Source organism: Rhineura floridana, chromosome 5, assembly GCF_030035675.1.
Source record: "Rhineura floridana isolate rRhiFlo1 chromosome 5, rRhiFlo1.hap2, whole genome shotgun sequence".
Lineage (NCBI taxonomy): Eukaryota > Metazoa > Chordata > Lepidosauria > Squamata > Rhineuridae > Rhineura > Rhineura floridana.
Window position 1 is genome coordinate 102,083,580 of NC_084484.1, and position 13,559 is coordinate 102,097,138.

At 39.9% G+C, this 13,559-nt stretch overlaps 1 protein-coding gene across 4 annotated transcripts in view; it reads right to left on the minus strand.

Moving 5' to 3' along the window:
- The window catches only part of LOC133385200 (trifunctional purine biosynthetic protein adenosine-3-like), a 45,392-nt gene that overhangs the window by 8,773 nt on the left and 23,060 nt on the right, over positions 1–13,559 (minus strand). For 3 of the 4 annotated variants that reach the window (XR_009762812.1, XM_061627752.1, XM_061627754.1), the window contains exons 9-15: positions 9,560–9,728; positions 9,026–9,257; positions 8,773–8,867; positions 4,586–4,695; positions 2,636–2,834; positions 1,572–1,823; positions 1,106–1,258 (exon numbers count right to left, since the gene is read on the minus strand). Coding sequence is in view for 3 of the 4 variants with exons in the window: in XM_061627752.1 (XP_061483736.1) it covers positions 1,106–1,258; positions 1,572–1,823; positions 2,636–2,834; positions 4,586–4,695; positions 8,773–8,867; positions 9,026–9,257; positions 9,560–9,728 (1,210 nt within the window). In the remaining variant the exon portion in view is untranslated. The remainder of the gene's footprint in view (positions 1–1,105; positions 1,259–1,571; positions 1,824–2,635; positions 2,835–4,585; positions 4,696–8,772; positions 8,868–9,025; positions 9,258–9,559; positions 9,729–13,559) is intronic. The other variant, XM_061627753.1, reaches the window with a different exon arrangement.

Consider the following 13,559-nt stretch of genomic DNA (forward strand, 5'->3'; position numbering starts at 1 on the left):
ATGTGAGTGAGAGGAGGAAACTCCATTCAGAGGGATGTTGTGGACTTTCCTATCAAATGCAGGGGCAAGGTAGTGCTCTCTCTAGCAATGAGTTTCATGATACAATTCTCAAGAGACTTATTGTCACTGGAACTCCAAGCCCACCTGTCAGCAAAGATCTCTTGAGTCTCATAGGAAGGAGAGGATTCTGTTCCTCCAACATCAAAGGAGGCAGTAATTGAAATAGCCACCTGCTGCACAGAGTCCTAGAGAGGAGGGGCCCCAGGGCACAGTGAGGCCTCCAGACTCTGTTCCTGAGGAAGTAGCTCTGCCCCTCTCTTAAACGTGGGTGCATCCTCCCACAGAAGGACCTGCAGCCAAGGAGAACTCTCTAAGCCCAAGGTCTGTAGGAGGCCTTTCACCTGTGGCAGAGCACACACCAACGTAACGTGCAACCTTTTGTGATTAGACAAGGCTCCTTTAAGAAGGTGGGGCTTGACAGGGATGTTTAAAACAAGAGAGTAGGCAATGTGGTGCCCTCCAGATATTGTTGAACTCTGGTCAAGTAAGCCAATATGGTCAAAGTTCAGGGATGATGGGAGGTGGAGTCCAACAACATCTGGAGGCACCATATTGGCTACCCTTGATTTAAGCCATCAGTTGGTTGCAGACCACACTGAATCAACACACCATCTTGCTTGTCAGTAAAATTTGGCTCTGACCTGACCTTAAATCCAGATCCCACAGTGAGCTATCCCCGGTCTTAGTCCTTGGCTTACTTAATAGTCATGCCTAGCCGGAATGCCTCTGTGGGCTTCATTCTGGAACAGAAGACTTAGATGGAGTTCTGAGTCAATTGCCCCAAATAAAAAATGCTGGGTTCCAGCAAGAAAGGCAGTGATACACACACGTGCATGCAACTGATGATTGCTGTGCAGAGGAACAGAAGGAAAATATATTCCTTCCTGCTTGCCTTCCATTTGGAAAGACTAGGCCAGACATCTTTCAGATATTTACCTGAAGATCTGGGGTGGGGTTTAGTTTCCAACATGCCATTATTAATGTCAAGCTAAACATAATCATGTCTAACTACATATAAATAAAACAATAAGAAAAAGGCACTTACCCAAAACTACACTAAATTGTTCAGGAAGGACTGGAGAAAAACTTCCCAGCAATCCCCCTTCTGTGACATGGATGTAGGCTTTTACATTTCTTGAACGGAGTACAGGCATCAGGGTTTTGCTATAGATTTTGGATGGGGTTAGCAACTGGTCTCCTGTGAATGAATGAGGAAACTGAATTTCATAGCAAGCAGGACAATATTCCTTCCTACTTATAAGATCTTCTTTGTGTCTTTCTGTGACAGAAAAAGCAGTACAGGAGGACAACAAGCATGTATCTGAAGACACTTTGGAAACAGATGCAGTAAAAATCATGACTGAGAACTAACAAATCCAAAAGGGTGCAATGAATTTAAAATCAGGTAATTATATACAACATTGATTTTTTTAAAAAAAAATCAGTAATAACCATGTGGTATTTATTTACAAGAAAGGTTTAGAGTAAGAAATTGGCAGAACCTGATATACCTAAAGTCTGGGGACTACATTTACCAGGAACAGATGAGAAATAGTGAAGGGATGATGTTAAAAGAATCTTCCTCACAAGGCTAAATCCCTGATTGTGAAGGCCAGAAGACGCTATTCCAATTAGAATATCCCCACTGACAATTCTCTGCTGCTGGGGAAGCTTAATTCCTTGTTCCACAGCACCAACCACGAAGCCAACAAGATTGTACTCTCCAGGTGAAAATGTGCCAGACGTTTCACTGGTCTCTCTTCCTAGGAAAGAAAGGAGAGAGGCCAACAATAGTAAATAGCAATAAGTTCCATGGAACTTGCTTTCCTCATCAGTTGCACAGACAGAAAACATCCTTAGTTCAGTTATGAAGGAACACTGTCCACATATCTTAATCAGTCTAGCTATACTAGGGATAATTTTCAAATTTAATACTAAGTCTGATATTAGGGGGGTGAAAGAAAGACGCTCATAAAGGCCAGCAGAAGTACTTTTTATGGGGGGAGGAGGAGTGTCTCCAAAGTCTGCACACATGCCACACAATAGATCCTGCAAGACAGAGAGGCACCACCACTATAAACATTCCAAAGACCCTACAGCTGGCCTGTGCCACCCCATATTGATTCTGTCATCCACACATCTTACAACTGGCATGAAAAAAGATACTTTCCCCAGCTCCTCCACCAATTCTAGTCTGATGTCATAAATTTATACCATGACAGGAGGGCCATGCAGTCTAAGATGGCTCCAGACTGTACAACACCAGCATGTTACTGGGATTGGTAGTTTGAAGGGACAGCTGCCCGAATCCAGAGTTGGATACATAATGACAGTAACACAAGGTTATTCTCCCCACAGCAAACCCATCTACCCCCATCCAAAATAACACAAATTTGATAATGCCAGCCCAAACCTGCACAATGCTTTTCCAGATTTTTGTGTGCAACTTTTTCTTCATCTGGAAGAGCCTCTTAGATTTAAACACTGCAAATTTGTGCTGCCACCACCACTAAAACATTATAGCTCCTAGGACACAAAGAAGAAGTTTCAGAACTGAGAAAACAAATGGTTATACCCAGGAGAGCACATCCTGCTAGTTTACAAGCTTCGTCTATCCCGTCCGTAATTGCCTGAACCACTCCAACATCCAATTTTCCACAGACAAAATGGTCAAGGAAGAAGAGGGGCTCAGCCCCCTGAACCAGGATGTCATTGACACACATGGCAACCAAGTCCTGACCAATTGTGTCATGCTTATTGCACAGCTGGGCAATCTGTAATAAATAAGTGAATCAGTCTAAAATATTAATGTGAATGCATTACTCGTGTATAAATTATGACTTTGGCTCCAGACTGATACTGCTTAAAGACTCAAGTTATGTTCTTTTTCTAAATGAGCAACTGATGCCAAGAAAAATGCAGGAGCTTATGCCAGGAAAAACTGAGCTAGAGTACTAAAGGGCAACCGCCATGCAAGGAACAACAAGGCAAAGAGAAACAAGCACAACTCCAGTGTTCTATGTAGGAGCCACAGTCTGGTCAGTCACTCAGGACAAGAAAATGATTGCCAGAAGAAGACTTTAGAGAGGTCATGGCACAGGCAACAGAGAACCAATCAACAGGTGGTCTATGAAGTTTGGGAACAGAAGTGGTTGGCACAAATACAAAGTAATGCTGATGCCATGTGCTGTCACATGGAACTGGGATACGGAATCTTTTTTAGCCTGAGGGCAACATTTCTTCATGGGCAACCTTCTGAGGCCCACATGCCAGAGGCAAAAGTGGGTGGGGCAACAGGTGCGACTCTTACTTTTGTACAGTAAAAGTTGGAGGCATCTACATATACCCACACCTATCCTTGGGAAGGGGTGTGGCCTGGGAAGAATCCAAAGGTCCAGATATAGAGACCTAGAAGGCCACATTCAGCCCCCTAGCGAGAGGTTCTCCACCCCTGACATAGCAGCTTTGCAGCTGTTCCAGAAGAGCAATAGCACTTCTCAAAATTACTGAGTCAGAACTCCTTACACATTTCAGCAGTTATATTTTTTGTAAAGAGGAACATTCACAGGCCAAATGTTAAACACAGATATTCCAGAGTTTTGTAAGAGCACAGCTTAAGTGATTTTATAGAATATCTTGTGACCCAACAAGTTGAATACAGACTACAAAAAATATATCATGGCCTGTCCAGAGGTTGGAAACCTGCCCTGTTTTTGGATGATTTTTTTAAAAATTTCAAGGTTTTACAAACAAATCAAAGAGATTTTTTTAAAAAGAAAAAATAAATAAAAAGATGTTACTATATTATCTAACCATATAAAATAGATATACAGTTTCACAGGCCTATCACATGTAAAGGAAATTAATGAAACTCCGATAAAACCACAATACAAACAGGATCAAAGTTACAACAAAACAGAAAAAAACTGTAAACATAAAAAGGCAAGAACCTTCCATTTTAAGAGTTAAAAACTTTATGAAATACAACGAAAGAGTCAACAGTAAATTGTATGTAAATACCTTACAAAATGAAAAATGCTCTTAACCTGTCAGTATTGTGTATATGGAATGGATTTTACAGAGCTAAAGTTGAGAAAAGGCAAGCATTTTTTTAAAAATCTCCGTAAGATCTACATACGTTAGACTCACTGCTCCCTTAATTTGTGAAGATATTTTGTTTAGGACCATCATCTGCCAAAACCTATCAAACGAGCTTTGAATAAAGAGCAGGTAAGCAGCCAAAGAAGGAAAAAAGGTTTTTTTAAAAATGGAGATCACTATATAAGATAGATGGGATGGATTCAGCTTAGTACATTGCAAGTTCTATAGTCCTGGCCTAGAAAGCTCTAATTTGTATAATTATATTAATTTCCAATATTTTTAAGCGTAGGTCACTTTTGTATTTATGAAAAAGTCATTCCATCCTGACTTGGCCACTGTAAGCTTGTGGTCTCTCATCAAAAGGTTACGCATCACAAGAGGCACGGCACAGTACAAGCTTAAGCATGGACATGCCTCGGTTTACCTTCATTTTTGTTCCAATACTTTTAGTTTTGGATACTAGAATAGGTTCATTATAACCAGATGCTCTCAAGTCAAAGAAGGCAGGAATGCCCCCCTGATGCCCACGGCTGCCTGCAAGATAGTAAAAAACATTGTGGCAAACAGCATTGCTACTGAAAACTTAAAACGTTATTACTAATCTCCCTTGCAAATCCTCATGTTCACAGTAGATCATTCACACAAGAGTGGGTGAGATGTTGCATATATGAGTGCTTGTTTGTTTTACATTCTAGTTGTACAGGACATCAGTAAGAAACAGCAGATGTTAGCACTACTGCAAACAGAAGTGAAAGCAGAGCAGTAGATTTCAAATTCAGCCAAATGTGCAACATCATAGTCAGACAGCTGTTTGCACATTCTATTCAGCTATTACAATATGTGAACCTAGAACAAAAGAGGTATATTGACATTTCCATAGATAAAACCTTGCTGGCACTGACTTCCTGCTATGCTGACTTATGACAAATCAGGTGTAGACAACAGAGCTGTATACAAAATACAGAAATTGTCTGTAATATTCCAAATTTCCATTTTGAATCTGAAGATAATACAAAGATGACTTTATTGTGCACATGAAGTGGTTGCTCATAAATACGACTGCAACCCAATTAAATATTTTTTAATTTATCTATCATATTTATTTCAGACAATTACTTGATTAATCAATGGTTACTGGTCACGATCACTATATATTACACTCAGTATCAGAGCTAGTGTGCCTATGAATTGCTTTGGAACGTGGGGAAGGAAGAAGGCTATGTTGGCAAGTAAAGGGTTCCTGAGAGTATTTTTTCCATGGCAGAGTTACAAGGCCAAGAAGCGCAGAGTCCGTGCAGAGCTCAAGGACAAGTAACCAAGGCAACCAGCTGGCCTTATCTATAAGACTTGGCAGATCTGGCCAGTTGGTGTGGGGGCAAAAGAAAGGAGAAAAGCGTTTGTATAGAGAGAGAGATTGTACTGTATTCTAAAAACCTCTAATGTCAGTAAAGTGACTCTTAAAACCTAATGACTTGTCTGGCTGAGTGATTCAACTGGGATCTAGCCTGTCACTATTCTGTTCTGCATTCTGGGCATCTGTCTGTGCCCGATCCAACATCCAACAAATGGTAGCAGAGCATGGTTTCGATGCACAGACGGATGTCCGAAGAAAAGACAAAAGAGAAGTAAAGAGGACAGGCGTGTGAAGAGCAATAGACGGCGAAACCGAAAGCTGAGCTGAAAACTGTGAGAGAACCGTGGGATAACTGACTGAAGGACGGAGGTGAGAAGCTCTAATTACAAAGGCGGTGAACTGTGAAAAGTGAAAGTATGTCTGTTACGTTATCGGCCGGGATTCCCCTGGAAAGGCTGACAGAGAAAAATTATGGCACTTGGAAGCAGAGAATGCAGGCGCTGCTAGTGAAAGAAGGAGTTTGGAATGTAATCGCAGAAGACCCACCCGCCGTGGTGCCAATACCAGCGGATTGGAGAAGGCTGGATGAAAGGGCAAAGGTGTTAATTGTTCTTGCTATTGATGATTCTCAACTACTGCACGTGCGTGACGCAGTAACAGCAAAGGAAACCTGGGAAACTTTGAAAAATATTCATGTGAAAAAGACTGCTAGTAGTAAAATATATCTTGCAAGAAGATTATATCAGATGCGCTTATCTGAGGAAACAACAATGTCAGAGCACTTATTAGAGATGAATAGACTATTTGCTGACTTAGCAGAACGTGACGTGGAACATTCTCAAATGCAAAAAGTCTATATCGTGTTATCTCTTGATTCAAGTTATGACACTCTTGTGAGTTCGATGGAAGCGATGAATGACGCAAACCTGACCATGGATTATATTGAAGGAAAACTTTTACAAGAATTTCAAAGAAGACAAGAAATGGCAAAGCAAGAAAAGACTGAGACTAAACACGTGGAAAAGCATAACAACAAAGCAGCAGAGGAGAGACTGTATGGACATAAGTCATGTTATTTTTGTGGTTCCAGACAACATCTTCAAAGGAATTGTGAAGCAAGAAGAAGAGAAAGAGGAAGAATACCATGTGTACAGGTGATCTATGCTAGTAAGAATAAGCAATGTATTAAAAATGAGCAGGGAAATAAATATGGTGATTTATGGGCTCTAGACAGTGGGGCTACAAATAGCATAATCAAAGATAAATCAATGTTTCATACATATTGTGACGTAGAGGATTATGTGATAATGGCTGATGGATCTAAGAAACTTATCAAAGGAAGGGGTACAGTGAAATTAGCAGTTTTTAATACTATTATAACAGACATGCTGTTTATTCCAGACATTGAATGTAACATAATGTCAGTTTCTAAACTTAATGGAATGGGGTTCAATGTGTTGTTTCAAAGGGGCTCATGTCTAGTCATGAAAGGGAACAAAATATTCATGAAAGGGATAGTAAAGAACTCACTGTTCTACTTACACTTGAAACAAACAAATCATGTGCTCATGTGTGCCAATGAGAAACCCCACAATAATTGTGTACATTTATGGCACAGAAAATTGGGACATATAGGATATCAAAATGTGGTGAAAGCAACTGAAAATAGTCAAGATATGACATTAAGAAACTGTGGAAAAAATGTAGCCTGCAATGTGTGTCAACAAACCAAAGCAATTGTGGCAGCAAGAAACACTGAAGCCAAGTCTAGTACAAATGCACCCACAGTACATGACAGAGAAACAGGGGTAAAAGAAAAAGACACTGAATACCTTGGTAAAAGTGACAAGCGAATGTTGAGACGTTCTGGAAGGGCAAATTTGGGTGTGCTGCCTGACAGATTTAGGAATGCCACAGTAAAGGGGATTGAAGCACAAACACACAGGGTAATGGATCCTGACACATTATACTTGGAGTGTGTAAAACCCAAAGAGATAAACTGATGATGTTTGTAAAACCTCTGTAAAATAAAGGAACAAAGAAATGTAGATGTACACTGAACTGAACATGTAAACTGAAAAAAAATGTATCATGTGGAAGAAAATGATATAAGTAAATGCAAAGAAATGTAAATGTAAATGACATGAAAAGAAGTGAAAATGTGGATACTGTAACATAATCTGAAATGTATTGTTGAAATGTGATATAATGTGTGAAATGCTAAGCAAGAAGGCTATGGAAAAAATAGGTGGGGGAATGGTGGCAAGTAAAGGGTTCCTGAGAGTATTTTTTCCATGGCAGAGTTACAAGGCCAAGAAGCGCAGAGTCCGTGCAGAGCTCAAGGACAAGTAACCAAGGCAACCAGCTGGCCTTATCTATAAGACTTGGCAGATCTGGCCAGTTGGTATGGGGGCAAAAGAAAGGAGAAAAGCGTTTGTATAGAGAGAGAGCTTGTACTGTATTCTAAAAACCTCTAATGTCAGTAAAGTGACTCTTAAAACCTAATGACTTGTCTGGCTGAGTGATTCAACTGGGATCTAGCCTGTCACTATTCTGTTCTGCATTCTGGGCATCTGTCTGTGCCCGATCCAACATCCAACAGGCTATTGGTCATGCTCTGCTAGCGTTATTTCCACAGACATATAGTTTGCCCTTGTGAACCAAATGCTAGTGTAGATGGCCCTTTAGTCTGATCCAGCAGGGCTCTTCTTATGTTCTTACTCTATCAGTTAAGTTTGCAGGTAGGTAAAAACAACATTACAAAAGCAAGAAGCATATTTTCTTTGCTTTTAGATTATGCACACGTGTGTCAGCAGGCATAATCCTAGAAGAGGCTCTATCTTCTATACAAGAGAAAAGCGAGAAAGGTTCTTGTAAGATGGTGTTTGCCATGTGTAATTTATATAAGGACATGATCAAAAAGATACATAAAAATATAGATATGTGCTGCCCAATCAGTCAGGGGCATCTTTTTAGCCAATTAAACGTTTTTAATCAGTTAATCTACTAAGGTTTAGTCAGCTGAGTATTGCAGCCCTAAACATGCATGATTAACCTGCTGTTCTTTGTTCAAGAGGAAACAGTCAATAATGCAAAGATCAAAAGCTTCTCAGGATAAGGAAGGACAGTGAAGTAAGTTTTTGCCAGAAGCTGGTTAGTACACACATTTAATTGTCTAGCGCACATTAATGAAATTTAAAAAAATTGAAGTATTCTTGAAAATCCTTTGGGAATTCATGAATTCATCTGATCCTTACCTAATTTGGAACCACTTGCAGCTACTAGTTTAGATGGGCAAACCAAGACACTGCAAGCAATAGGATCTGCAATTCTGACTTCATATGATGGGCTCCTAAAAGAGAAATACAATAATTGTTGTTAAAATTTTGATTTGATTTGATTTGAAATTTAAATGAAAGTTCTTAAAGATGGCGGTTGTAAGAAAATCCTCGGCAAAATGATAAATGTTGGGTTAGCACACATTATCTGCCAGTGCCTATGTTTACATACACAGACTGTCCAAGGAACCTCATAGCTCGATAACCAACGTCTTTTCTGTAAGTTGCACCCTGGAAATAAATGGCTGCTAGTCCTTTGTAGGCATCTTCAAGTGCTGACATGAGATCCTGCTTGATGGCTGTTACTGTAAGGACTCTGCCACCATTAACCAGCACTTTGTCATCTTTTTTGATGGTAGCTCCATGGAAGACTTCCAGGCTTAGCTCCTTTGCCTGAAGAAGCCCTACAAAAATTGAAAGGAAAATTGGCTCCATTATTATTTTCAGAACATATTTCAACAGGTGTAGGCAGTTGCATTGCCAATTTCATGATATCTCAAAATTTCATTAGAAAAAAAATGAATTTTCCTCTAGGTTTTGCTGTTGAAACATTTAACAAGAGGCACATGTAGTAAATAATTTAAAGTACTAGAGGATTAGCTGAAAGAGCTGTTATTCCTTAACAAGGAACAATGATTGTCAGCAAATATCAAATGAAATTATTTGTTTTGCCTTGCAATCAAATTGATTAGAATAATAGAACTACCTGTGATCTCCTTGCCCTTATTATAGCAGTTTGGATAACCTTCACTTGCCATGACAACTGACACAGCAGCACAATTCTCTGACCAAGCCAACATGGAATTGCAGAGCCTACCATCAATAGCAGCTTGGATCACTTCATAAAGATCATTTTTAAGAAGCCGAAAAACTACCTGCAAAAGTGGACATAGGCGACAAATGTGGATATAAATGTTTCAAATGCATTAACTATAGTATTTCTTAATTCAAACTATTGTTTTTTGCATTTTTCTGTTTCCCAAAGTGGAAATTAATTTACAGTGCTTACAAGACAGAAAGTAACAATAAAACACCTTCTAGATGACCTGTTTATTGACCATTCACCTTGATTTGTTTGCCCAAAGTTTGCAGGAATCATTCTGATTTGATTGTGAGGAGGTTGTATTATGTTGCATCAAGCTATCACTATCCCACACTTTCCAGTGCATTTTCCCATCACCTTTCTTATTTCAAAAAGTCTGATTTTGGGGAGGAGTTTGTTGCACCAGAGCATCAAACCAACTTTAATTGTGCAACCAAAGTTTGCCAGTATGTGACTAAAAAGAGCAATAGTCTTGAAGTGCCTTGTGTTACAGAAGTTTAGAATTTTTTCATAATGCCTTCCTATCTCAGAATTCCTCCTATAGGATGCACCCCTTAACGTGGTGACAGGGTTTGAGAGTGTCAAAGAAGCTGAGAGCAACGCCGTCAGGAGTCTAGACCAAGAGGCTAGACTCCTGGCAGGGTCACCCAAGGCAGAATGGTCAAAGCAGAGACACCAGACTAAGAGGCATCCAAACTCAGAGGAAGGCAATGGTAAACCATCTCCGAATAATTTTTACCCTGAAAACCCTATGAATAGACTATCCAAAATGCAACATGAGATAGTGCTGGAAGATGAGACTCCCAGGTCAGATGGCAGTCAATTTGCTACTGAGGAAGAATGGACAAGTATGAGTACTGCTGTGACTAATGATGCCACTGGGTCAAAGCCTACCGGAAGCCCAGATGTTGATGTGCACAGAGGCGAAAGGAGAATCTGGAGTTGTACAATGCACACAAGAGGAACATGGAATATGAGAAGCATGAACCAGGGAAAGTTAGACATTGTCAAGCAAGAAATGGAATACATTAACATTATAATACTTGGCATGAGTGAATTAAAATGGACAGGAATTGGACATTTTCCATCAGACAACTACAAAATATTTTATGCAGCAAATGAGACATTAAGAAGAAACTGGGTTGCTTTAATAGTATTATGGGTTTGGGATGGATGGATGGAGATGGATGATTTATATGAGTCCCCTTCTAGCCTCTGATTTGGAACCCTGCGCCTGGGGGTGAGAAACCCTTTTGTTAATCTAATAGAGTGGCCAGGTGAGTTAATGGGCCTATCAAGTGCCCATTAACTGACAAATGAGCCAGGGAGATCCTATAGTTACTGAAACTCTTCAGGAGCCCCCACCCATCCACCCAGGCCAAGGTGAGGCTTGTGTATTTGACTGGAGTCTGAGGAAAAGTTAGGAACTGGAGGCAGGCAGAGAGGCTGGCTCTCTGCACCATGGCTTTAGGGTGCCTCCTGTAAGCTTGATGGAAAAGCTGGATATTGGACTGCTGATGCTTTGAACCCCTCCATCTTAAGCTCAGGTTGGAATGTGTGTAAATAAATAAACCATATTTCATAAAGACCCCACAGTCTCTCTGCTGGCCTTCTTTCGAAAAAAACCAAAGCCCTGGGTAAGCACAAGGACCCCATGAAATCTCTCACCGCTTGGAGTTTGAGATGGCACGCAACAATACTGAGAAGTGATGTAGCAAAAGCAATTAGGAGCTATAAGGCAAGATCTGAGCGAGTTATATCAATGAGATTTAACAGGAAACCTATTAACATAACCATCATACAAGTCTATGCTCCAACGGCAAGCACAGAAGAAGAGGAATTGGAGAGATTTTATGCAGAAGTACAGGAAGAAATTGATCACACATCAAAACAAGAAGTTCTGATAATCAGGGGGAACTGGAATACAAAAGTAGGGAACACAGAAGAACTAGAAACTGTGGGGAAACGGGGCTTAGGAGATAGAAATGAAGTAGGAGAAAGACTTATTGAATTCTGTGAAGCCAATAATTTGTTTCTTGCAAACACATTTTTTGAGCAACCAAAAAAATGACTGTACACGTGGACATCACCAAATGGTCCATATAGGAATCAAATTGATTATATGATTGGTAGCAGAAGATGGAGAAGTTTCATACTTTCTGCGAAAACAAGACCAGGAGCAGATTGAGGTACAGATCATGAACTGGTCATATCGAAAAATCAGAGTAAAGCTAAAGAACAACAACAAAGCAATCATAATGCCAAAATACAATTTAAATAACATCCCAGAAGAATATAAAGATCAAATAAGGAACAGATTTGAGGCTTTAAATTTAGTTGATAGAGAACCAGAAGAACTATGGATTGAAGTCAGAGGCATTATCAGGGAAGAATGCAAAAAGACAATACCTCTCGTCAAAAAGAGAAAAAGACCTCAATGGATGACTGAAGAAACTCTGAAAATGGCTAAAGACAGAAGGAAAGCAAAAGCAGGAGGAGACAGAAATACGGTCAGAACCCTGAATGCAATAATACAGCAACTAGTACGTAGCAACAAAGAGAACTATAGCAATAGTTACTGTATAGAAATAGAAGAGGACAACAAAAAAGGTAGAACAGCCGCCCTATTCCAAAAGATTAGAGGAACTAAAGGGAAATTTAAGCGAAGAGTAGGGATGTTGAATAATCAACAGGGGAACACACTGACCGAGATGAAATAAAAGGAAGATGGAAGAAATACACTGAAGAACTCTATAGAAGAGATGCAAGGATGACAGATTCATTCATGGAGGAAAAGTGTGATGAACCACCAGAAATTTTAGAATGTGAGGTGAACGCTGCTCTTAAAATATTCGGAAGAAACAAATCACCAGGAACAGATGGCATACCAATAGAGTTGCTAGAAGTTACTGAGACTGAATCTGTCCAAATTTTGTCAAAAATGTGTCAACAAATATGGAAAACAAAACAATGGCCCACAGACTGGAAGCATTCAATATACATCCCAAATCCAAAGAAAGGGGATCCCAGGGAATGTAGTAATTATAGAACTATTGCCTTAATATCCCATGCGAGTAAAGGTTTGCTCAAGATTCTACAACAAACTTACCATATATGGAGTGAGAAATACATTGGATAATGGAACAAACCAAAGAATTTCAGAAGAAAATCACCCTGTGCTTTATAGATTACAGCAAAGCTTTTGACTGTGTAGATCATGAAAAACTATGGAATGCTTTAAAAGAAATTCAGGTGCCACAGCATCTAATTGTCCTGATGCACAACCTATACTCTAGACAAGAGGCTACTGTAAAGACAGAATATGGAGAAACCAATTGGTTCCCCATCGGAAAGGCATTAATTGAAGGCATCCTACTAAAGGCAATGGGACTTACATCTGAGTAGACACGTATAGGAGCGTGCTATATAGCATTTTACATGCATCACCTCACAGTAATCCTTATTTTAAACCTGTAGGGTAGGCCAAGATTATTGTCTCCATCTTGCAGACTGCAGGTGGAGAGATAGCAGCTTGCTTAATACTATGAAGTGAATTCATGGCAGAAGGAAACGTTGAACCAGTGACTTCATGGTTCATAGGTCTGACACGAATGGAACTTTCCTTCTATTGTGAACAGCAGGTGTGGGCCCCCGACACCAATCACAACGGCATTGGTAGCAAAAAGATGAAGCCCTTCTCCCCCTTGCTATTGTCCCAATCTGGATAGCCTCCTCACCTTGCCCACTATTTGTTTAATTAATGTAAGCTACTTGAATGTCAGTTACATCTGCACCTTACATTAAAATCACTATTATATCAAAGCATCCTGGGAACTGCAGTTTATTAAAGATGGCGAGGGTTGTTAGGAGACTCTCATCCCCC